At 41.7% G+C, this 25720-nt stretch overlaps 1 protein-coding gene across 4 annotated transcripts in view; it reads left to right on the top strand.

Moving 5' to 3' along the window:
* The window catches only part of MCF2 (MCF.2 cell line derived transforming sequence), a 176730-nt gene that overhangs the window by 145385 nt on the left and 5625 nt on the right, over positions 1 to 25720 (top strand). For 3 of the 4 annotated variants that reach the window (XM_089684969.1, XM_089684970.1, XM_089684971.1), the window contains 4 exons: positions 187 to 293; positions 2573 to 2676; positions 3422 to 3534; positions 16703 to 16803. In XM_089684969.1, the coding sequence (XP_089541095.1) occupies positions 187 to 293; positions 2573 to 2676; positions 3422 to 3534; positions 16703 to 16803 (425 nt within the window). Of the gene's footprint in view, positions 1 to 186; positions 294 to 2572; positions 2677 to 3421; positions 3535 to 16702; positions 16804 to 25720 lie in introns of those variants that run through there. The other variant, XR_016313873.1, reaches the window with a different exon arrangement.

Genomic DNA, 25720 nt, shown 5'->3' on the forward strand with positions numbered 1-25720 from the left:
TCTGATACAGAGACAAAGCCCCACATCTGAAATTGTATATTGAAGCAAAGTTGAAGGCATATCAACTATTTATTGCATTTTCTCAAGGGTTGTTCCAGGGAGGAATTACAATCCTGGGTAGTATATTTGTATAGCCCTCTGTCAAGTCTGTTTTAAACTGTATTTATCTTTTTTTTTTCTTTTAAGAAAATTACAGAGGGTGTCAGTAAGCTCTGAGGAAAATGACTCTGAGAATAACAGTCCTGTTACACTGGAGAGCTTAAATATCTCACCTCAGCATAAACCACACAAAGGTATGTGTCACTGCCACTCAAAACCTTAATTTTGATTTTCCTGTAATGAAGAGTATAGTGGACATGCTGGTATCTTATACTACAATATATGAACTGTAATTTACTGTTTAGTAACAGTCATATGTTATACCCGTTTGATCCAATAAAATAATTCTTTATTTAATGGCAGAGTGCTTTAGATTTCTGACCATAGGTCAGTAACATTTTTGCCGTACTTTTTGAAGCTGAAAAGATGCTAATATGCAAACTAGCTATTCTTCAAACCATACACCCAAAATATTAGTTGGCTGTGCCTATCCTGCATGAAGACCATTTTAACCTAGTGGGAACCATACTATCTTTCTGCTCATTGCCAATGGGAACAATAAAGTGTCTTTGCTCATTTCCAGTAGCAACCATACTGTGTCTCTGCCCATTTGGAGTGGGAAACATACTTTGTTTCTGCCAGTCCTTAATGGGAACCATACTGTGTCACAGTCCATATTCATTAGGAAACATACTCTATCTTCAGTGGCAAATACTATGTCTCTTTCCATTCCTAGTGGGAACCATATTGTCTCTCTGCCCATTCCTATTAGAAACTCTACTATGTCGTTGGTCATCCCCAGTGGAAACCATATTTTGCCTCTGCCCATTCCCAGTGAGATCCATACTATGTCTGTGCCCATTCCCACTGGGAACCATACTGTGTCTGTCATTATCCCCAGTGGTAACCTGACTGTGTCTCCATCATTCCCAGTGGTAACTATACTGTGTCTGTGTCCATTCCCAGTGAGAACCATACTGTGGCTGTGCCCATTCCCAGAGAGAACCATGCTGTGTCTCTGACCCTTTTTAGTGGGAACCATACTGTGTCTCTTCTACTTCCCAGTGGGAACCATACACTGCCTCTACCCATGTTCATTAGAAACCATACCGTGTCTCTACCTATCCCCAGCTGCAACCAAACTATACCTCTGCCCATTCCCAGTGAAAACCATACTGTGTCTCTGCTCATTCCCAAATGGAACCATACTGTGTCTCTCTCTATGCCCAGTTGAAACCATACTGTGTATCTGCCTATCTCCAGTGGGAACAATATAATGTCTTTGCTTATCCTCAGTAAAAACCATACTTTGTCTACAGTGAAATCCATACAATGACTCTGTCCATTGCCAATGGAAACTATACAGTATCTCTGCCCAACTCCAGTGGAAACCATACTGTCTCTTCTCTCTGCTCATTCTCTATGAAAAGCATATCACGTCTTTGCCTGTCTCTAGTGGGAACCATAATGTGTCCCTGCCCATCTCTGGCTTGAACCATACTGTTTCTTTGCTTATCCCCATTGAAAGCCTACATGTTTAAAACACATAAGCAAGCACTAATTCATATATTTTTTGTACCTTTGGTAATATATTCTAATAGCCTTTAAGTTTTGAGTTGTAAAAAGTAATGGAAACAGAGCCTTGGAGAAAAACATTTGAGATTTGGTGTTGTTTTTCTATTCCTATATGTAAAACCACATGTATTTTTTATGAAGATTATTTTTCTGACTGCTATAATAAGCACTCAGAGCTGTTCAGCCTCATTCTGTCTGTGCCTGTGACTTTCTCACTGAAAATTACATAGAAACAACATTTTGCTGGCTCCTCTGTGGAGATTTGACATCACTGCATCACTAATGTCCTTATTGATTATAGAGGCATATAACCAGGTATCGCCATGATCATATATAGTGCCAAACTTGGGTGATTGGGTTGCTGCCTTATTCCTTTAAAATAGCACACATATAAATTATACAGGTTCCGTGGCTTAGTAAAGTAGTAAATATCTTCACAGGTATTGTACCTACATTTAACTTGCAAGAGAGCCTGTGCAATTGGATTTTAGAGGGATGAAGTGGTAACCCTAATGGGTAGTACGCCACCAATTGTAACAGTTATTATCCAAATAGATAGCAGTAGATAGTTATGGATATCACCTGGTTCTATGTACAGGGCTAGCCCATAAGGATGATGCAGCTGGTCCATTAATTGATATGCATAACAGGCAACTAGAAAATAAATGCATACTTTAAATGTGTGTTATGATTTTGTTATTTGAGTTTCCCACAAAGTATCCCCACAACAATGTTATCTCTATATTGTAATTACAACTGCTATGGCAATAGCCTACTGCTTCATTTATTCCAAGCCATCCTGTTTACATGTTATCAAATGCATCAGTCTTTAGTAAATATGACTTTTTTTTGTGAATGCACAATGCTTAAAACATTTCAAACATCTGTAAAACTACAGGTTGGAGTGGAATGTCCCAGTCTTTAGAGATCTGTGAAGGACTTGAAGGCTGGTCCAGCTCATGTGCTTGTTCTGACACAGAAGAGGAGGACACAGTGCAGTTGGTTAGTAAATTGCTTTTACAAATGTGAAGAATGCCACCAGCCTAGCTGCTGCTCTAAATTAACAGTGTTAAATAGTTTCTCATTTGGGACTCTGATGGGTTTAATTAACAAGTAAGGGACCAAAAAGACATTCAGCATTTGAATTATATGCATGTTTTGCTTGAAAACCATTTTATCTTTTGTCCCATTCCATACTAAATATATGAATGTTGCTATCAGACAAAGATATGTGAATATCATTGTCCCCGATGTTGGATATATGAATAAGGACAATCTGGGGGAATTCTAGATTCACTAAAAGCAGAACTACAAGCATCAAAGTTATCATGATCCCTTTATCTACTCCTGGACAACATACACTATTTATTTATCTTACATTTATAGCTAAATAACCTTTATTTAGGAATGTAATACAGTAGTCATGTGACCAATCTAGTTCTGTTCTCCCAGAGGTCTGTGAGGTTCAAGCTGCTGTGGGTTTGACCATTGTGCTATTCTAGACTGTAGTAAAGACCACTGGCTGTTATTTGCCAGGAGAGAGTACACAAGAGTGTCCTGCATGCAGAACATGTAATACATAGGAAAAAAAAGAAGTCAGGATCCCCTCTGCAGCCAAATCCAAACTGGAGTTCTGCTTTAACTTCAGCCAACCAAAGACAACTGATTCATTTATTATGCAAGCGCTGGTTTCTCAAGACTGTTTTTGCTGCATTATCCAGTAATGGTTTCTTATGTGGTTTTACAGTCACCTGGTAGATACAAAGCACTGGCTGACTGCAAGAAGAGGGGATCTGATGATGTACTGGTGAGAAATGGGGATGTCATCCAACTATTGCAGGAAGATGCTGAGGGAAAATGGTAAGATCGTTAACTAAAGCTATGTTTTCATTACTACTGTATGGTTCAAAGTAGTTTTGGAGTCATTTTTTATTGGTATCAAAGGGATTGCAGCAAAAAGTACAACAATGTGGAGTATTTCAATACATATCTATAAAGGAATAAATATATAATGAATATTATATACTGCAGGGCTCCAGAGTCACCATGGCGACTAGAAATTGTGTCCTGGCACCTGGGTCACACACTATCTCCTATTGACTTCAATACAAAATCGCCTCCCATTGACTTCAATGCAAAATCACATCCTATTGACTTCAATGAAAAATCACGCCCCATTGGCTTCAATGCCAAAAACTCTTCCCATTGACTTCAATGCAAAATCGCCTTCCAATGACTTCAATGCAAATACACCTCCCAAGGACTTCAATGCAAAAATGCCACCCATTGGCTTCAATGCAAAAACACCTCCCTTTGACTTCAATGCAAAATCGCCTCCCATTGACTTCAATGCAAAATCGCATCCTGTTGACTTCAATGCAAAATTACATCCCATTGGCTTCAATGCCAAAAACTCCTCCCATTGACTTCAATGCAAAATTGCCTCCCACCGACTTCAGTGCAAAAACTCCTATCAAAAGCAAACCTATGTGAACACTTATCTCCGCATGCCACTCTACTCTATTACCTGTGAGTCTGGAATGCACCGCTACAAACTCGCACAGGACCCTTTTCTTAATGACACCCAAAACACAATGCAGGTGTATTGCATCTGTGAACCAACTCAATAGGAACACACAATATCTAGCCTGTCATGCGAACTAGTGAGTTTAAAAATACATCCAGAATCGCATATGTGTGAACTAGGGTGGCTCCATTCACACCTGGGAATTTTGGAATCGTGGCAGATTCCATGTGAGCACAAAGCACAGGTTCAGGTGCCATTATTTTCAATGCCACCTAAAACATGGTTTTGCCATGATTGTCGTGAAGCTTGTCGCTCAAAAGTTGCCTTTCTAAGGGCACTGACAACCCACGCTATGCAAAAAAAATGGCTCCTAATTTTTTTAGCTGGCTCCTAGATTCAAAGCACATTTGTCAAGCCCCGATATACTGTCCCTTTTAGGTTGTATGGACAGTTTAAGCAACTAGACTTAATAGCCTTCTTACCTCTGCTCCTGGGTCAAGTGCTGTCTCTTATCATAAAAATATGTGCTGTTCCCTCTCATTCTGCAAAGTGGGGGGGAGGGGGGTTACATTAGGGAGGGTTTTGGTAAGGGTTTGGTTTATAGGGAGGATTAGTATGAGGACTGGGGTTATAGGGAGAGTTAGTATAAGGGTTGGGGTTACAGGGGGTTTAGTTTGTGGATTGGAGTTACAGGGAAGATTAGTTTGGGGTTTGGTGCATTAGGGAGGATTTCTGTGAGGGTTGGGATTAAAGGGATGGCTAGTGTAAGGAATGGAGTTACAGGGAGGTTTAGTGTAAGGGTTGGTTACATGGACGGACAGTGTGTGGGTTGGAGTTGTACAGAGGATTAGCATGAGGATTGCATAGAGTAGGACATTGATGTCAGAGGCAGAAGATCTGGATGCTAAATGCTTATCTGTGGCAACTGACTTGCTTTTTCTCCAACTATTCTTAGGATAATCCTACCAGCATTTAGACAGTAATATAGGTAGGAGGACAGCCAGCTACACAATATGGGTGCCAGGATGAAAAGTGGAATCAGGCTGGCTGTATCCCCTGATTCATCATGCAGAAGATTTGTGTTTTATTCTTTGCAGAGTACTTAAAATGGAACTGTTATGAAATTTTTAAAAACTACTTTTCTGTTGTGATCAAAAATAATTCTCCTGAGTTTCTTCATTTGACCTAAATCCTAGGCAAATATCATATGATCTCTGGCTACCAGGTACATTTCGAGTGTTTCAGGTCATTAGAGATTGCAAAAAAGTCTGCTATTGCAAGGGAGACCGACTGGGGTTTATTTACTAAAGCTGGAGAGTCCAAAATCAGACTCCCTTCTGCATAGAAACCAATCAGCTTCCAGGTTTCATTGCCAAAGCTTCATTGCACAAGCTGAGGTTAGAAGCTGATTGGTTTCTATGCAGAAGGGAGTCTGATTTTGGACTCTCCAGCTTTAGTAAATAAACCCCACTCTGTCCGGTAAACTTGCATGAAACTATGAGGATCAGCAAGGCATAACTATTATACAACATAACTAAGCCGGAAACAAAGCATGCCATAAGCAAATGTGGCTTCCTCTATACACATACATTATATAATTACGAACAATACATACAAGTATTTTAAAACATTAACATACAATGTTATAGGAAGTTGCTGTTTTTCATACATAAAAAAAAGCAAAAAAAAATCTAAAATTCCCTTTTAATATGCCACTATTATATCAGTCTAGGGTTTTGTTGTTTTTATTTTTGAAGAGTATGGGATAGGGATGAGGGAGATGAGTGGGATACTCCAGAATAGGAACTATGTACACTGAAGACTTTGTCCAATCTTCAGAATAAGTTATATTCGAGTCCGTGCTTGAATCAAACTGTGGACTTCAGCTTTAGGCAGTAGCAAACAAGTAGTAGCAGTAACAGCAGTAACTTCTTTAGAGCCCAGAGCAGTGTTCCTTTAAGTAGTAGTGGGCAAATGGACAAAGCACTTTGGAACACCAGCCAGTGTCCCCTTTGCTAGACCTGCAGCTGACTTCCTAGCACCAGAGGGAGTTAAACAGCACACAGATCATTAGGATAATTAGGGATGTCTGTACTCACAAGGGCCAAAAGCAACTGGACACCAGGTCAGATCTTCAGGAGACAGCATAGCAGAACCCGGGTCTCAGCAATTCAGGCCCTCAGGTAGCCCACCTGAGGTCTACAACAGCAACTGCACCGTGCCCTCTCCCAGGCATGGGCAGTCCAAGCTAAGAAAGACCCAGAGCCCTGTGTGCTCACTGAATTTATACAGTTACCCAGCATGCCTTGGAGCTCCTCACATAGGTGTATGCTGTATCCATATTCACTGCCTTCTGCCTAGCTTCACACCTATAATCCAGAAGCTTCTGCAGTCTCCTGGATACAGAGGCAAGCTAGGCAGACTAGCAGCACCTGAGGGGGGGAATTGTCACCAGCACACTGAGGATCACCAATATGGGTCCAAAACTTTTAATGAACGATCACATAGTTACAGCAAGGCAACGTTTTGGAGTCTCGCAGGACCCCTTCATCAGGCACACAGAGCAGACCATACTCCACGATCACAGCTCACTCAGTACAGTGAGATAACTATACTTTTACCTAGCAATAATTACAATCACTCTGCCTTCAGTGACAACTAAATTTACCAATTAATCAAAAACATAACTAATCCTATCTATCTAATCCTAGCACCTACTGGGATGGTACCACACAGTTAAAAAAAAAATATTTATAAGGTCCTTTTCTTCATCTATGTGGATGGAATAAAAAATGGTTCTGATTGTGGCCTTTCTAAGTGTGTCATAGCTGATCAGGTCTGTCTTTGAAGAAAAAGCTCAGCATCAGCAATTTAAAATAAAGATAGTTTGATGGAGTGGTGGACATAGCACTCTCCAGAGTGTCATGCATTGCTTGCTAAACAGGTGCTTCCCACAGCAAGCACAGTAGACAGCCACTCTAACTGCTTTCATTTATTGATTTCAGCAACTCTTCTTTTTATAACAATATGCTGCTCTTCCATTGGACTGGAGTTCATCTTTAGAGAGCTTCCCTTAGCTCAGCCCACCAGGAGTGTATGAAAGATAGCAATGGTGTCTTGCTTCTGCTATGCTGCAGTTTCTTATATAAGCCCAGCGGCTTATCATATTAATATATCTGTAAACCTCCCATCTCTGATTTTTATCTTATTCTATATCGTAAAACTTGTACTCCCTATTAGGCTGTTTTGGATTTTTTTTTGTGTGTGTTTTTTTTCTCCTGCAGGTAAGGCTTCTTAAATATTAGTATTCTTATCCTGCATGAAGTAAAGCATTTTTTTATTTCCAGCTTAAATTGCTCCATTTTTTTCTCTGTTCATTTCACAGAACTTCACAATTATTACCAGTCAGGAGCTGATGCTATCATAAGGATTAAAACAAATGACTTACAAAATACTGATAAAAAGTATACAAACTTAGCTAAACCATAGAGTAAATCCATTTTTTGACCTGTAAACACAGTTTCTAAAAGTACAGAATAGAAAATAATACACTGCTAAAAAATACCAAATGCAGTATGATTTAGTGAATTGACCACATGTCTACAGAGAAGAAGGTGTGAAATTTGATTTATAGGTTTTGGTGAAAATCTTGAAGATAAGCAAAACCTCTTTTAAAATGATCCAGATTCATATAAAGATATTTTTACAGTATATGTACTGTAGTAAGTATGATCGATAAGCATTCGGCTAAAAATATTTTTTACATTTGTTTAACAATCACTGTAATGTTAAAAGAGGTTCTTATGCAAGGAAATATTTTCCCAACTCAGCTCTATAGGTTTTTCATATTATAAAGGCTTTTTTGGAATATTCTTAGTACCCAGCGTGTATAATATGAGCATTATTTAGTCCTGTGAACTTATTGTACACCAGTACTACCCAATATGTGAATTTTCCACCTATAGCAGTGATGATATGCCAACTTCACATTTGATCATGAAAAACAGTAACAACCTTTAGCGAAATGGTTTTATTTTTAGCAATGTTTTTGAATAGCTACCATTTCACATTCATTGCATTCTCTATCATTTGAATCAGCATTTACGTATTTATTACCATACATATTTCCTGTTCGTTTAACTACTTCAGATCTATAGCTCTTCCCTCTTACAAGACCACAATTGTTTTTTTTTTGTTTCAGAGATATTGGTTTTGTCCTAAATACCTTCTCTCCTTTCTAGTCTGTCCCTATTTATAATACATGTTTCTGGGGGGCCATATGGCTTCAGTTTTATAGCAGATTTGAGTACATATGTTTTATATGCTATTGTTTTTTATTAAGGAAGTAATATTTTGTAATAATCTTTTCTTTCATGTAAACTATACAACACCAGATGTTCACCTCCAAATGTAATTGTGAAGTTCTGCTGAGTACAGGCATACCACACATTAGGAAAGCTTTTTGCCCTTTTCATATCACAGTACAATGCAAGGAGTGAAAAGAATATGCTTGATTAAAGCAAACCTTTGCTTTGCCCGTTTGAACAACAACAGGTTTGCTCTAATAGAACAATAAAAATGGGTATACGAGCGATAGGTAGTGCAGGGAAAAAAGCAGCTGACATAAAGCTTCATAGAATCTAATAAATATATACAGCGCTGAAAACATATTGAATAAACAGATATATTATGCGCTGTGGAGCGCTAAAGCTATATTACAGTGCGATGAACGTCTACGGACGTTTCCTGTGCAGGTAGTGACTTTAATAATAACAATAAGCACATAAGTCCCAGATTTTGTATTGAGGTGAAAATCGTGACTCCAGTGATGTGAAAATGAGTGTACATTGCACTAACTAGATAGCGCAATGTTATGCGCTTTTGAGTAATTAAACCACTCCTGGTCCTCTGGATATGGAAAGATGAAAATCCAAGGATCATCTGGCCAACCAACCGAAGGACAGGTATCAAATGGTCATCATTCTCCAGGGAACGGGAACACTCATCCATCCAGCAGGGGGATCACTCTCCAGGTAACAGGTACCAGGTACCATGTACAACCACCAGGGGGGTCACTCTCAGTAACAGATGCAGAATCAGGACAAGAATCCACACTGAGGGGAAGGGGGGCTCGCAATCAAACGATCCCAAACAAAAAAGTGCTGATAGTGCAGTATGTTTATTATTATCCAGGTAAAGACAGATCATGCATGTGGTGTGTTTCCACTAAAGCAAAAGTGGCGTGTTTGTACAATTTTCATTATAGGAATTGATCTACTTATTAATCTACTTATGAATTTCCAGGTTGTGGACATGAAGGAGTTAAGCAAGTTCTGACTTTATCAGAAGAGGAGCTCAAGCCTTCCTGCCACCTTTTTCCTCCTGTAGTCGGCACTACAAGGAGAACACTGTGATGGGCAGCCTTATTATCCAATAGAAAAGTATAGAAGGCATAAAGCTCAGCTTCCTCTGCAGAAGTCATAATTTGCAGTTTAAAGTCATGTACACTGCAGCTGCTAAATTCACGTTTAGGAGCTGTTCAGCATTTTTTTCAGCAGCCCGTGAACTCACCCTAATGTTTTGCTATTTGTCCATGTACACATCTTCGTTTACAGTCATTTACAGGCAGTTGAGTTTACAGTCGTTTTTTTGAACACAACAAACTTGAGTTCAGACGTCGATTTTATCAGCGTTTCAAATGCAAAACGCTTGTAAACGTGGCTAAACGCGGCTAAATGCGGCAAATCGTGTTTATAAGCCTTTGTGTTTGAATTTTTTTTTTTAGCTCTTCCAGTTCCCAATGCTGTCAAGAGCCTTTTTTCATCATGAAAAATGCATGCAAGGAGTTTTCAAGGTGCTCAGATGGGCAAAACACTTAATACAGGATGTTCCTACCAAGCTTGTCACACATTGTAATGACCAATTCACACTTCAGACCTCTCCCACTCTTGGAAACAAAAGATATGTTAATGCCCATTCACACTTCAAATTCCTCATAAAGACCCCTGGCAGGTGACCTTAATGACTCACTCCAGCAGACACCTTCCCACCCTTGGAAGCAAAAGAAATGTTAATGAGCAACTCACACCTAATTATCTCAACACCTACTGCTCTGTCTCCTTCTACTGTATGTATTTCTCTGAAACAGTCTGAAATAGTTAATAATTTACCACTTTTCAGTGCATTCTGGGCATTTGGGAGGCTCTCCTGTGCTTATCTTTAAAAAACGCTTCTAAACGCCAACGGTCATAAACACGCTATGCAAATGCAGCTAAACGGGCGTTTTTTAACCTACGTTTTTCAGCAGTCAGTTTCCATCGTTCAGAAACGTATCGTGTACATGAGGCCTTACTCAGATTTCGGGGCTGTGAAACACAATGAAGACAAAGGCATATAGTACCTACAACTAACATCTGGTTTTATGTTTGGTAGAGGTTTTCTCTAAAGATTCAGAGAAATGTAAGCAGCTGACTTGCTGAAGATTATTTCTGGTCTGTGTGCTGGAGAGAAATCTTAGTGGATTTCTTTAACCACTTGCCTACCAGGCACTTATACCCCCTTCCTTACCAGGCCAATTTTCAGCTTTCAGCGCTGCCGCACTTTGATTGACAATTGCGCCGTCATGCAACATTGTACCCATATGAAATTTTGATCATTTTTTTCTCACAAATAGAGCTTTCTTTTGGTGGTATTTAATCGCCACTGGGCACTTTACTTTTTGCGCTATAAATTAAAAAAAGTGCAAAAAATTTGAAAAAAAAAAAAAGTTTATTTGTTTCTTTTATAAAATTTTTCAAACAGGTATTTTTTCTTCTTCACTGATTTGCGTTGATGAGGCGGCACTGATGGGCACTGATAGGCGGCACTGATGGGCACTGATAGGCAGCACTAAAGGGCACTGATAGGCAGTACTAATGAGGTGGCACGGATAGGCGGCACTGATAGACAGCACTAATTAGGGGTCACGGATAGGCGGCACTGATATGCAGCACTGATAGGCGGCACTGATAGGTGACACTGATTATGGGTACTGATAGACGGCACTGACTGGCATCACTTCTGGGCACTGACTGGCGGCACTGACTGGCACAACCCCTGGGCACTGACTGGTGGCACTGACTGGCAGCACTGCTGGGCTGCACTGGTGGGCGGCACTGGTGGGCACCACTGGTGGGTGGGCACAGGTAGGTGGCACTGGTGGGCACAGGTGGGTGGCACTGGTGGGCACAGGTGGGTGGGCACAGGTGGGTGGCACTGCTGGCACATGTAGGTGGCACTTCTGGGCACAGGTAGGTGGCACTGCAGAGTGGCACAGGTGGGGGCACTGCTGGGCACAGGTGGGGCACTGCTGGGCACAGGTGGGGGCACTGCTGGGCATGGGTGGGCGGGGCTAGTGGGCGCACTGCTGGGAGGAACTTGCGGGGGTCACTGCTGGGCACCGATCATCAGGGCACTGATCATCAGTGCCCTGATGATCGGTGCCGATCCCCGCTCTGACAACTGCCGGTTCTCGGCAGTACTTTCCTCACGATCTGACAGCGTGAGGAAAGTGCAGCCGAGAACCGGCACTTGCATTTTCCTGTGATCAGCGTGTCATTGGACACCGCTGATCACGTGGTAAAAGGCCGGTGGGATCGGCCTTTCACCACATCTCGTGATCAGCTGTGTCCGTAGGACACAGCGATCACGGAGATCGCCGGGTGCGCGCCCCCTGGGGCGCGCAGGAGAGCGCGTTCTGGGAGGACGTCATATGACGTCCACCCAGAACTAGCCGGCCGCGGTGCAGCCGTCATTCGGCTATGCGCGGTCGGCAAGTGGTTAATTGAGTTTAAAATAAAATATAGTTACAAACAGCCGTGACATGGATTGTTTACTATAATCTCCACCATTCAATTTCTGCCTCAAATTAGGTAGCGTCATTGAACTACATATGATATTGAACTGAAAACATTTACCTACATATGCTATGGCTACCTTTATAAATAAAAATGAGTCACGAAAAAATTTAAGTAATCTGTTCTATCTAGAGCAGTGGTTCTCAACCTTTCTAGCGCCGCGACCCCTTAATACAGTTCCTCATGTTGTGGTGACCCCCAACCATAAAATTATTTTCGTTGCTACTTCATAACTGTAATTTTGCAGTAGGAGGAATAGTGCCCCATCATTGGTGTCATTGGGAGGAATAGTGCCCCATCATTGGTGTCAGTGGGAGGAATAGTGCCTCATCATTGGTATCAGTGGGAGGAATAGTGTCCCATCATCGGTATCAGTGGGAGGAATAGTGCCCCATCATAGGTGTCAGTGGGAGGAGGAATAGTGCCCCATCATAGGTGTCAGTGGGAGGAGGAATAGTGCCCCATCATTGGTGTCAGTGGGGGGAGGAATAGTGCCCCATCATTGGTGTCAGTGGGGGGAATAGTGCCCCATCATAGGTGTCAGTGGGAGGAATAGTGCCTCATCATTGGTATCAGTGGGAGGAATAGTGCCCCATCATTGCTGTCAGTGGGAGGAATAGTGCCCCATCATTGGTGTCAGTGGGAGGAGGAATAGTGCCCCATCATTGGTGTCAGTGGGGGGAGGAATAGTGCCCCATCATAGGTGTCAGTGGGGGGAATAGTGCCCCATCATTGGTGTCAGTGGGGGGAATAGTGCCCCATCATAGGTGTCAGTGGGGGGAATAGTGCCCCATCATAGGTGTCAGTGGGGGGAGGAATAGTGCCCCATCCTTGGTGTCAGTGGGGGGAGGAATAGTGCCCCATCCTTGGTGTCAGTGGGGGGAGGAATAGTGCCCCATCCTTGGTGTCAGTGGGGGGAGGAATAGTGCCCCATCCTTGGTGTCAGTGGGGGGAGGAGTTGTGCCCCATCGTTGGTGTCAGTGGGGGGAGGAATCGTGCCCCATCCTTGGTGTCAGTGGGGGAGGAATAGTGCCCCATCGTTGGTGTCATTTGGGGGAGGAATCGTGCCTCATCGTTGGTGTCAGTGGGGGGAGGAATAGTGCCCCATCGTTGGTGTCAGTGGGAGGAATAGTGCCCCATCATTGGTGTCAGTGGGAGGAATAGTGTCCCATCGTTGGTGTCAGTGGGAGGAATAGTGCCCCATCATTGGTATTAGTGACACCAATGATGGGGCACTATTCCCACTGACACCAATGATACTTACCTTGCAGACCCCTGCTCCAACCTGGGCTCGCTCGCTCCCTCCCTCTCCCATGGTACCGACACTTACCTGTCAGATGTCTTCCTTCTCCAGCCGCTCTCCTCCTCTTCACTCGCTCGATCTTCGCGGTGCCGCTCGGCTCCTCCTCTCCAAGCTCCACCTCCTTGCCGGTGATTGGCCGCCTGTGTGCCTCTCCTGAGCTACAGTGCCGGCGGCCAATCACAGGCGAGGATTGATCTCGAAGTGTGTCCAGATGACAGGGGCGGCATGTCATCCCGCCCACACCTGCAGACGGCGGTGGCGGCGGCAGCGGCGAGGAGCGGTGTCTCGGTTCCTAAGACCATCGGAAATATGTGTTTTCCGATGGTCTTAGGCGACCCCTGTGGAAGCGTCGTTCGACCCCCAAAGGGGTCGCGACCCCCAGGTTGAGAACCGCTGATCTAGAGAAACTTGATACTATAATACAATATTTTGGTCCCACCTAGATGGAAACGATTTATGAAGCACTCCCTCCCTACTGTGGAACATCTTCTCATTATATAACCATGTTGATACACATGGATCCTGAAAGCTGACCTTGCTAACACACTTGGCAGACTAAAGATCAGAGAGCCCATTCTATCTCCCAGTTCCGCTCACCCCTTGGGTACCACTGCATAATTGCCTCCTTATAGCTATGTTCCATTGGCGCTTCTTTCAAGGTGTTATGCTAAATAATTTCTACTATTTCATATTTGCTAACAACTCTAGCGTAAATGTATATTTGGGCTGTATTAAAGTCAGATTTGAATGTCCATGCTTCAGCTTCTGCATTATGTCTTACACTTTGATGGACCTAATGCTCCTTGTGCATTTCAGTCTAATGTCTCTACTGAGGTAATTAAGATTTCTTCTCATTTTATTGCTCTATGATACTTTCTTTGATTTTTCTCTACTGTGACAATTTTGCACTGTGATGTGAAGACTGACATGCCACTGTGCCAAAGTCTTTGCTTGTCTATTTGTTTCATCTACCTTGTATTATTTTGAAAATTAATAAAAATTATTAAGAAAAAGTAAAACTACGAAGAGAGAAGAAATAACAACCTAGCACTGGTTCTGATGCTTACCTACTCCATCTACAGTTAGATAAATGATTTGGCTAGAGTTCTGTTTTCAAAGATAGTAATTGCACTGAGTGTTCCCTTAAGTTATAAATCTACAAATCTACTTAAATTTAATACAATAACAAAAATATCTAAGATCAAAGTCGCCACAATGATAAAAAAATTCCTTTAAGAGAAATCCAGCAATATTAACTTTAAATATGCACTCACTGCTATACTTTTCTCTTAAAGCATATCTAAAACACTAAAATGTGATATATTGCAGCTTACTGATTCTTACTTGTGGTGGCTGCATTCATTTTTTCCAGTCTTTTTTGCTTTATTGTCATCTGATAACCCTACGAATAAAACACTTGCTGTGTGATTATGGCTATATTGTTTTATCCACTGTATCTATGGAGGGAGTCATGATTGTCACAGTCTGGACTTCAGACATGTCTGTCTTTGTTCATCTCCATTACATGAATTGCTAGGACTAGCAGTTTACTCAATAAATATGTTTATCCTTTGTTTTAAAGGATAAGTTTAGCTTGCGAACATGTTCCCCTCGTTTTTAGTGTTGAACATGTAACATATTCCCACTCCTACGGCTGCTGCCCACTGCACTGCATCTAGAGACAGCAATCACAGGGATTTTCTCCCCCCTCTAGCTGTCACTATTTTAAAAATAACGCCGCCATGCAGGGCTTCGCCCACCTATCCGCGTCATTGATTCACAGAGTTCTGTGAATGGGATACTACAAGTATTGACAGCCTTTGTGGCTGTCAGCATATAGTTCTCAATGGACTGCCATGGTGCCTGTGAGTGCTCTGGTAATTCATTGATTCTTCCTGTCAGTGTGTATCTGCGTGCTGATACGAGGTACAAGCACACAGATACAGTGAAAGGTCTGCAGGAGTCCTGCATATCATCCTCTATCTACTGATCATGGGTGCAATGCTTTACAGTCTCCAAGTAAAAAAAATAATAAATACATATTTACTTTTACCTGCAAAAAGCTGCATTTACTTATTTATTTTTAACCGTAAACTTATCCTTTAAGTTCAGAGGAAGGACATTGCATTTCCTGCAAAATCACACTTTTTTTTATTACTTGGTAAAAATGTTTTTAGCGTGAAAAAAAATGAAAACTAAAGCAGCCACATATAAAGACCGGTAAACTCAATATATAATATTTTTTAGGGTGTTTAGATAAGCTTTGAAGTAAAAGTGGTTATAAAGGTTCAGACTTTTAAAAAAATAACAGTCCTGTCTTACTTACCTGTTCTGTGCAATGGTTTTGCACAGAGAAGCCAGGTTCCTCTTTTTCTTGAGTACTCCGCCGGCACTCCAGGCCAGTTCCCTGTGCTGTACTTGTGCATGTGTGCTCCCACTCCCTCCTCACTGGCTGTGATTGACAGCAGTGGAAGCCAATAGCTTCTGCTGCTGTGTCCCGGCCAATGAGAAGGGAGAGACAGAGAGAGATTAGGATCAGGTGGTAAGTATAAGGGGGTTGGCTGTGAGAGAAGCTGCACACTGAAGGTCCTATAATTTTATGCATAGAATGCAAGATGGTAAAAAAAACCTTCAGCCTTTAGAACCACTTACACTTGTACTGCAAAGAATATACAGTAGGCATGGGATTGCTGATATTGTTACATTTTTAGGGAAAATAAAGTACTTGTTTCTATCATCAATGCATCTTCCCACTGCTGGGGCCCATTGAAAATTCTTTGCAAATATTGACTTGGATGTCATATCGCGCTGGCATCTACCGTGTTATGATCATTACACCTCACATAGATCATTGCTGCATGTGAGAGGTTTCTGATAACCCCGATTACATATGCTGCAGCAATGGAGACCACTGGAGCTCACAAAATGTTGGAAGTGATCTGCTGGTGCTTCCAGTCCTCCCTCAGAAGTCAGCATATAATAATCACTCCTTAAATCTCTGACAGTAGGTGATAGAAAGCCTCACTTTGACTTCTAGAGTTGGTGATAAGACCATGCACAATGTTCCTGTCTAATCATATCCCTGATTTTTCTTTCTCCTACATATATTTTACTGATGCTGTAGAAGTTTGGTGTGCAATTCTAATGAAGGCAGATGTTTGCTGAGCGAATCTTAGTCTGCAGCAGCTGTTGCTTGCTCTGTTTCAGCATTTATTAGCAGGGTCTCAGAAAAGATAGACGTGATGAATTACCTCTAATTAATGTCACATGATGGTGCTAAAGTTTGTGTTTGTATGAAAATAGGTTTGTGAAGAATTTGAACAGAAAAAAAGAAGGTTGGATTCATGGAAACAACTTACAAATAATCATTGGTGAATGCAGGATCCGAGCATCAAAATTAACAGGTAATGATACAGGAATGCAATGTGATACGTGTCCAAGGGCGGACTGACAACTCATGGGGCCCCCGGGCAATAGGGGATCATGGGGCCCCTGTGTCCTTGCCCAAACTCAAAAAAGCCTATGAAAAAGGTAGCAGGGGCATCTCATGGGGCCCCCTACTGACCCCGGGCCCTCGGGCAGTGCCCGAGTTTCCAAATGGTCAGTCTGCCCCTGTACATGTCAGTAAAAATCAGAAAATATGCATACTATTAACCATAGCCAGAAGTGTCTTAATTATATTTACCTTTGCTTTTGCATTTAATGTGAACCTGTTATGTCCACTAAAGTGTATAAAAATAACATCAATAATAAGATTGAGACACATAGTGCAAAAACCTGGTTTCCGATCAGTTCCTTAACTCATTGGAAGAACCTTGTACCCCTGTACTGAGTATATCAGGGTTTAAAGTCAAGGGTAAACCCCTCCAATTTTGCCACTAAGGCAGGCCATACATGACTCTTTTTTTTTTTTTTTTTTTTGGTCAAGCGGCAGGTTGGACGAAAATAATGAACTGATTCCCTCATCCTCACATTTGATGTAGGTGGGGGAATCACTCCCATTGAGCTATTGTATTCTGTCAGCAGGGGGCCTTCCCCATCAGCAGAATACAATCATCAGTGTTGCCTGCTATAGCTGATTGTTCGGTAAAAGCACGACTGGCTGGCTGTACGCAAGTCTGTCAATAGATGGACTTGTGTACAACCAGCTAGCCTATACATGGATTGAAATTCGTCTGGTCCCTGCTGATCTGCCCAAATTTTGATCCTTGTAAGGCTGGCTTAAGCCATAAGCTTGTTATTCAACTGTCATATTCTAGAGACTTCCATGACCACAGGCATTTGACAGTTTAGTGACGAAGGTGGGGTACACCACCAGGAAGGGTGTGGCTTGGTCTAGTGACAGAGGTGGGGCACACCACCAGGAAGGGCGTGGCTTGGTCTTGACAAGACAATCTTAAAACGTCAAGGCCCTGTGTTCAGCATGAGTTTAGGATCCAGGATGCCCCCCCCCCAGACACAAATAATCTTTTGCCTGCATTTTACCTGTAATGTGAGTTCATAGAGTTTAGTCAGGACAAATTCACTTTAAAGGCACCTAAAAGTACAGTAATGTTCCTTTGTACATGCAATTTTCACTGTCCAAAGTATGTAACTCCAGGGTAACAACAATTCATTTACATAAAGTAAAAGAATCAACATTGAATTTTCAAATCCATTTTTTGGATATTTGTTAAAAGAAATAATATATTGTACATTACTAAGTGATATTTTCCTAACATATCCTGCTTTCTCAATTGTACTAAAGAACTCCACCTTTAGTTTAACAAGCAGTTTAAAGCTCCATTCATCTCAAGAGCATTTTATGAAAGCAGTGGACCTGTGTGCAAGATCATAGGTTGGACCCTCCGATCTGAGAAAAAAAGGTGCTCTGGTTTTCATTGCGTTGAATATTTCCTGTGGCTTAAAAGGAAGCAGAGTGCAGGGGTTCAGTACTAAGTGACACAGAGATCAGGACTAAGTGGAGCAGAGTGCACAGGTCAGTAATAAGTAAGTAAAAATAAAAATAATACCTGCGCTTACACCAAAAAGCTGCTGCACCAAAGAAATCTTGAATACCGGATCAAATTCTAAATGTACAAAAGTGGTACGCAATCCCCTTTAAATGCTAAGCTTATACAAATAATTCTCTGAATACAAATATACTTGTGCAATATAAACAAAAATTAATAATCAGCTCTAATATACTCGTACAATATGAGCATGAGATTAATATTCATACCAAATAGACATTTATCATAAGGAAAACAACAAAGTCCATATATAATCCAGACTCCACTTAAACTCTAGGTGCCTTAAAGTGTTTGCTGATGAATGAAAACATTAAAGTGCTTCATTGTGCCAAAGTGTTTCCCCACATCCAAGGCTCTTGCCAGATGAACATCATCTCACAATAAAAGAGATAAATCATGCTTTTTCAGTCCACAGAAACTGATGTTTCCACTGTGTAAACTTTAGGTGGGTTTTTGACCCCATCAGTGTATTACAGTAAAGGTTTCCCCACACAGTAATCATTTCAGCAGCCTTCAGACTGCAGCCGCCACACAGTTCAGACCAAGGAACATTTAAAACCAGAAGAAAGTTAAAGCTTCATAGTGCAATATCAGTAAAAACCATTTGTTAGAGTGCTATTGCACTTACAGTGTATGAGAAGTAACAATTGGTGTACAGATTCACAAAGTATGGCCAAGGGACATGTCTGCGCACCATTGCTTGTTGACATCACCAACCCAGCTCCACCCAGGATACATCAGTAATAAGTAAGGCAGACATCAGAGGTCAGGAGTAGAGGTTGGTAGTCAGTGAAGTAGAGTTCAGGGGTAAGGAGAAAGTGACGCAGAGCTCAGAGGTCAGGAGTAAGTGCCACAGAGTTCAGAGGTCAGTAGTAAGCTATCCTCTATTCCACAGTACAGCTCTCCCCCACACAGCTTACAATACCTGTAGCAGCAAAAATTAAAAGTCCACAACTATATCCGCAAGGTGTGCAAAAATGATAATCTTCTATAAGTACTTGCAAATTAAGAAGCAGCATATATTTGAAATATATCTTTAAGACTTTGTGTATTTAAAAGTGTATTTGCTGTATTTGAGTGGTCCAAGCAGCCTCATCCTCTCTTTCTTTGTTTTTTTTATATGTCATGTATTATAAGCAGAATGTTGAGGGGGCTGATGAGTTTTAACCAGACTTTTTTGTAGAGGTGTTACATAATTATTCCATGCATATTTGAGAAGTAGCCGAACCCTACAACTCCATCTATCTCCATATATACTAGAGCTCCAACAAAAATCTATCTAGCACTTGTGATGTGGAGGAGATTGGCTGCCGGTGGAGTGGCAGGAGAGAGGAATGGATGAAACATCCCTTAATCTCCCTGCGAGATGACAGCTGTCAAATAACCAGCAGGATTCAGTAACACCCACTGGTTACATAGTATAGATGCCCAGCAGCTGTGGCGTTCAGCTCCCACTCAGCTCTTTCTCCAACAGACATGGGATTAATTGTTATGTGTGGCCCGCTTGACCCCATGCCCAGATAGAGAACCGGCAATGTGTGAGGGCACAGTGAGCCCATCCTTGGAGACCGTGTGCACTGTACACATTGCACCAATGGGTGATACACCACTGATTTATCTTCATATCAGCTAAGTGAAGTACATTGTCTATTAGAAATTATTTAAAAATAAGATACATCCTCTTGACTATGATGCTGTTATTCAATAAACAGAGGCATAAAAATTTTTTAAATAAATGTTAAATAGGAATGTTATCAATTTTATTAATATCCCATAACTGACTACCCTAAAGATGGAATGGCTTTGAGCTTCCCACACAAATGCTAGGTACAGGTGTATCTTTTTGAAACCACATGTGCATTTTTTAAAGAAGAGAAACATAGATATATAGATAATCAGCATTCTGCAAATTAATATATTCCTTCAATAGTTGTAAGTAGTGATATTCAAATTAGGAGAGTTAGCAGTAAGCATGTATTTGGCCTACCTGATTTTTTGCATGCACATCTGTCTAAGGGCCACAGAATTCAGGAATATGAAATGTACCAGCAGCAAGAACATCTCACATAGGGATGCAAAATAATATTCTTCCTTTTTTAAAAAATAAACAGTGAGAACAGCTTCTGACACGTTTTGTGCTAGGCACAGTGCTTTCTGAAAGACTATTCTTTGAGAAAGCACCATGCCTAGTGTGAAACACTACAAATTAGAAGTTGTTCCTGCTCTCTGTTTTAATAAAGAAAGAATATTATTTTTCAGCTCAGCGTGCGGTGTTGCTGGTGCAATTGTTAACTGCAGTGGGGATGAGGGCGCCAGCACCTAGGGTGTAACTATGGAATGTGGAACCTGATCTAACCCGGAGCAGCATGCGGTAGGTTTATTATTGGATGAATTCAGGAATATGTTCTATTATGATTCATGAATTTTATAATTTTCTAAGGTTGGCATATACTTGCCAATTAAATTGACTTGAATTCATCTTTAACAGACACACATACTAGCTGAAGGTTAAAATTTACAGTAGGGCTGCCTGCTTCGTAAAACAACAAGTAGGACAAGGATGCATTAGTGGGCTTACTGGAAGTTGAGTTTTTTGTCTCCTTCACTACACTCTATTAGTACTAGTGGACAGAGTTAAATTCTGGGTTGAACAGAACTTACTGTCAGGGCAGGAGCCGAGGAACGGACAGGCAGGCCTAACAATGTAACGCACTGGCTGACGACAACCACCACCCACAGACCGAAGTCCCTCAGGGCGCGGAGTCTAAGTCCCAGGCTGCCCTTCACCAGGGCCCCTGATGGTGGGGATGGACTTGACGCAGCCAGGAACCAGGTCGCGGCCCCCAAGACACCTCAGCTGCGGTAATGGCCGCCGCCAATGGCGTGTAGCTGGTGGAAGAAACAAAAGAGTAGTCAGACAAGCCGGGGTCAACAACAACAGGACAAAACAGTACAGGACAGCAGACGAGAATCACAGGTCACAAGCCGGGTTCAGCAACAGAGGGTCAGATCAAAGGAGAATACAAAGAATAGTCAAGTCACAAGCCGAATCAGAATACCAGGAGAGTCACGAGAGTCAGAACAGAGTAATAGTAACAACAAGACACAAGACACAAGTGCAAAGAGCATGTGCGGGCCACAGGCTTATATGTCATCAGCCACGCCCTTCTGGGGGGTGCACCTCAGAGACCTGAAGGCATAAAAAGGATTCCCATCATGCACAGCAGAATCCAAGATGGACGCCAGCACATGGAGTAACATAACCTCAGGGAAAAGGTAGGACCTTGACACTTACATTTTGTTGTGATCGCCATTCTGTGCAGCATTGTACTGTGAGCCAAGGCTACATGATTATTACCCAAGACCAAAGGAGTGTTTCATTGAAAGCCTGGGCTAACAGGAAGTGCAAGAGGACCTGCAACCACACAGCTAGCAGAGGAGGGTGCGGACAGCATTGCTGATGTGTATGAGAAGTGCTGTAACACTTTTTTCCCTAAATAGTCAGAATGGCTATAAAAATCATGGAGTTAGGAATATCTTTTTTTTGCTTTTTAGTTAATCCCCTCACCCTTGTGTCTTTTTGCTGATTTTTGCAGCCAGTTTTTAATTTGTGTATGTTCTTAAAAATATATATGTTTTTGTTTGTTTCATTTAATTGTTTTTTTGCACCTTTAGAATTTAATAATACCACACTTTGTGACAGAAACATAATGTAAGTGTCAGTATAAATGAGACATATTGCACAAAAAATAGTACTTCATAGTCACACTATCTGTATTAAAATGATCAGTGCCCAAACATATTTTTCAGTTTTTTTACTTATTTTTGCTATTTTTATTATACAGGACATAAATATCTCTTGGAAGTCAGTAGCACGAAAAAAAACACTGATTGTCCTATATATATATATATATATATATATATTTAACATGCATTGGAAGCAAAATACAGACTGCAGATTGCAGTTATTGACCCAATACAAATCTGCAGAGCAGTAGTTCTGTGCTAACTCTGAATTCATTATTGTGTGTCTCTTTCAGGCAAATACTTAATTAGTTACTATACCCACAACAGTAAAATAGGTCTGAATATACAGTAAAGCATGCTTGTTATACTCACTGTGGAACCTAAGGGGTTAATCCCCTCATTGTGTAAAAATGCTACTTGATTCTGACTTCTCTGATCCTCCCAGTGCCCCTACTTATCTCCTGATAAGAGATATGGTGTGGAGGCACTCTCCACATGCTCAGTTTGATGTGTATTGCTAAAGAGTTTTTTTTTCCTTGGGAGAGTGCATGTGATCAGCACAGGGCCAATCAGCACTGTCTATACAGAGGTCAGGGGTTCTGCACCCTCTTAGAGCAGAAAGATAACTCCTCCTACAAGCTTTACCCATTGCTGGCTGGACACTGTTAGAAGTCACAAGACTGCTCAAACTGCTGATGAGAAAAGGTATTTAGCAGTTTATATTTCCTAATATAATTGCATGTTCATGTTCTGTGTACTGTGGGGAATCAGATATAGTGAATGCAGGGTTCTGGGTTTAGTAAAACTTTAAAATTTCATTAAACCCACATCATAAAAAGCCATCAAGAAATTTTGTATTATTATTATACAGGATTTATATAGTACCAACAGTTTATACAGCGCTTTACAACCTGAAGGCAGGCAGTACAATTACAATAAAATTCTATACATAATTTTCTGTATTCTGCAAAAAAAGAAACTGGTTGATCTTTCTGTTCCCTATCTCCTCCTTTTGATCATGTCCCCAATGCAGTTGGGGATTTTGCAGAGCAGTGTTGGCAGCTACTGCACATGCTCAGTTTTCAGTGAGTTTCTATGCTGAGCATTTCCTGCCCATCACATCTGAGCAGCCAAGACTATAGAGTCACACGTGGGCATATACACTATGGTAAATTAAAACCCACTCCCTCCCTCCTCCTCCATGCCCACAAACCCCCACAAACCAGCTAAACACAATGGGGGTGGGATATTACATTTTGATTGATGGAGGCTTCATCTCCCTCCTATTCTAAGACACAGGCAGGAGGGGAGTGACACAGCCTGTGACTGGCAGAAATCTGCCCACACAATGTTATTGCCAAAAATAATAAAGATTTGATTTCACATTTATATTTGTATGATTCCTATTCTGTATCCCGAAGGCTGTTTTCTTTTGAACATGTGACCTGCAGCAGAGGACTAAAGGCTCCTGCTGATTATGTTTCCCTGCAGACAGGCTGGGAAAGAGCTGGGTCGTGTCATGTATATTGATTAGGAAAAGGTACTTACAGTAGATGTGTTTTTTTTTTTATTAAAATAATTGCAGTGCCATCATCCACATACAGAAATAGAAAGGACAATGTAAATTAAACAGTGTGTGTTTAGTATCACTTTAAGAAAGTACTAAAATTAGATACTACCAGTTAGCATTTTCAGAAGATTTTCAACTATGTCAGTTTCCTTTAATACTACAAACAAAATCACTTGTCTAGAAAATGTCACTGACGTCTCTCTTAGTATTTATCTTACTTGTTCTGTTGAAACATGCTGGACGGTTATTATCATACACTAACATTTAGTCATACATTGTCAATCAACTTAACACCATTTTAATGTCAAAATGCCAGTTCCTCCTACAAAACTAATATATACATACCACTAGTTTCTAGAGAGATTAGAGCGTGTTCAGTTTCAGCTTTACTTTCTATTTATATACCACAGTAATAGAAATAGGCAGAGATTTTCAGTCAAGCACACTTTTTTATCTCAGTAATGTGCCCATGCCCAGTGATATAATTAGGAGAGAGTAGAAAGCCAGGGGATGATGAGGACAAGGGGACGCTGTATCACACTGCAATAAAGGAGTTAAAACTGGTGAGATCTGTACATATAGCTGCAACAGAATCAGGCTCTTAACATTATTATAGCTTTTTGTGGAAAATGTAACAATCATTAGACACTGCAGATACCATGCTTTTAGTCCAGGACAAAGTGTGAAGGTGTGGCTCGACCACCAGGCTTCAGAATAGTGCTGAAGAGGCACCCGGGATGCAGGATGCAGGGTCTTTTGGAAATTTAGTGTTTGTGTACAAGAGAATTCGCTGACAGGGAAGATGGGAGCTTATGTTCATAAGATGAACAAAACCGCTAACCAATAATGAACTAAACTGATACCGTATTTTTCGGCGTATAAGACGACTGGGCGTATAAGACGACCCCCTACTTTTCCTGTTAAAATATAGGGTTTGGGCTATACTCGCCGTATGAGACTACCCCTCTTCCAACGCACACCAAATAAAAGTTAAAAAACATCATTTGATTTCAGTATGGTATGGTATTCCAATGATGGTGCACGATTCCTCGCTCTGACACCAATGATGGAACACGATTCCTCACTCTGACACCAATGATGGGGCACGATTCCTCGCTCTGACACCAATGATGGGGCACTATTCCTCCCACTGACACCAATGATGGAGCACTATTCCTCCCCCTGATACTAATGATGAGGCACTATTCCTCCCATTGACACCAATGATGGTGCCCCATCATTAGTGTCAGTGTGTGAGGAATAGTGTCCCATCATTAGTGTCAGTGGGAGGAATAGTGCCCCATCATTGGTGTCAGTGGGAGGAATAATGCCCCATCATTAGTATCAGTGACACCAATGATGGGGCACGATTCCTCACTCTGACACCAATGATGGGGCACTATTCCTCCCACTGACACCAATGATGGGGCACTATTCCTCCCACTGACACCAATGATGGGGCACTATTCCTCCCCCTGATACCAATGATGGGGCACTATTCCTCCCACTGACACCAATGATGAGGCACTATTCCTCCCATTGACACCAATGATGGTGCCCCATCATTAGTGTCAGTGTGTGAGGAATAGTGTCCCATCATTAGTGTCAGTGGGAGGAATAGTGCCCCATCATTGGTGTCAGTGGGAGGAATAATGCCCCATCATTAGTATCAGTGACACCAATGATGGGGCACTATTCCTCCCACTGACACCAATGACACTTGCTGACCCCTGTTCCAGTATGGTGCTGCTGCAGCCAGCATATGTGGTTGCAGCAGCACCTCTGCACTGCACACTTACCGGCTTCTCCCTCACTCGATTTTCACGGGTCCGCTCAGCTCCGCCTCCTCGCCTGTGAATGGCCGCCTGTGCGTCTTTCCTGGGCTACAGTTCTGGCGGCCAATCACCGGTGAGGAGGCGGAGCCGAGCGGCAGGAGTGAGGGAGTGGCCGGAGTGACTGAAGGAGCAGCGCTTCCTGGACTGGATCGACGTG

Source organism: Staurois parvus, unplaced genomic scaffold (genome assembly GCF_062004578.1).
Source record: "Staurois parvus isolate SC_StPar_1 unplaced genomic scaffold, SC_StPar_1.0 ptg000361l, whole genome shotgun sequence".
NCBI classification, from domain to species: domain Eukaryota; kingdom Metazoa; phylum Chordata; class Amphibia; order Anura; family Ranidae; genus Staurois; species Staurois parvus.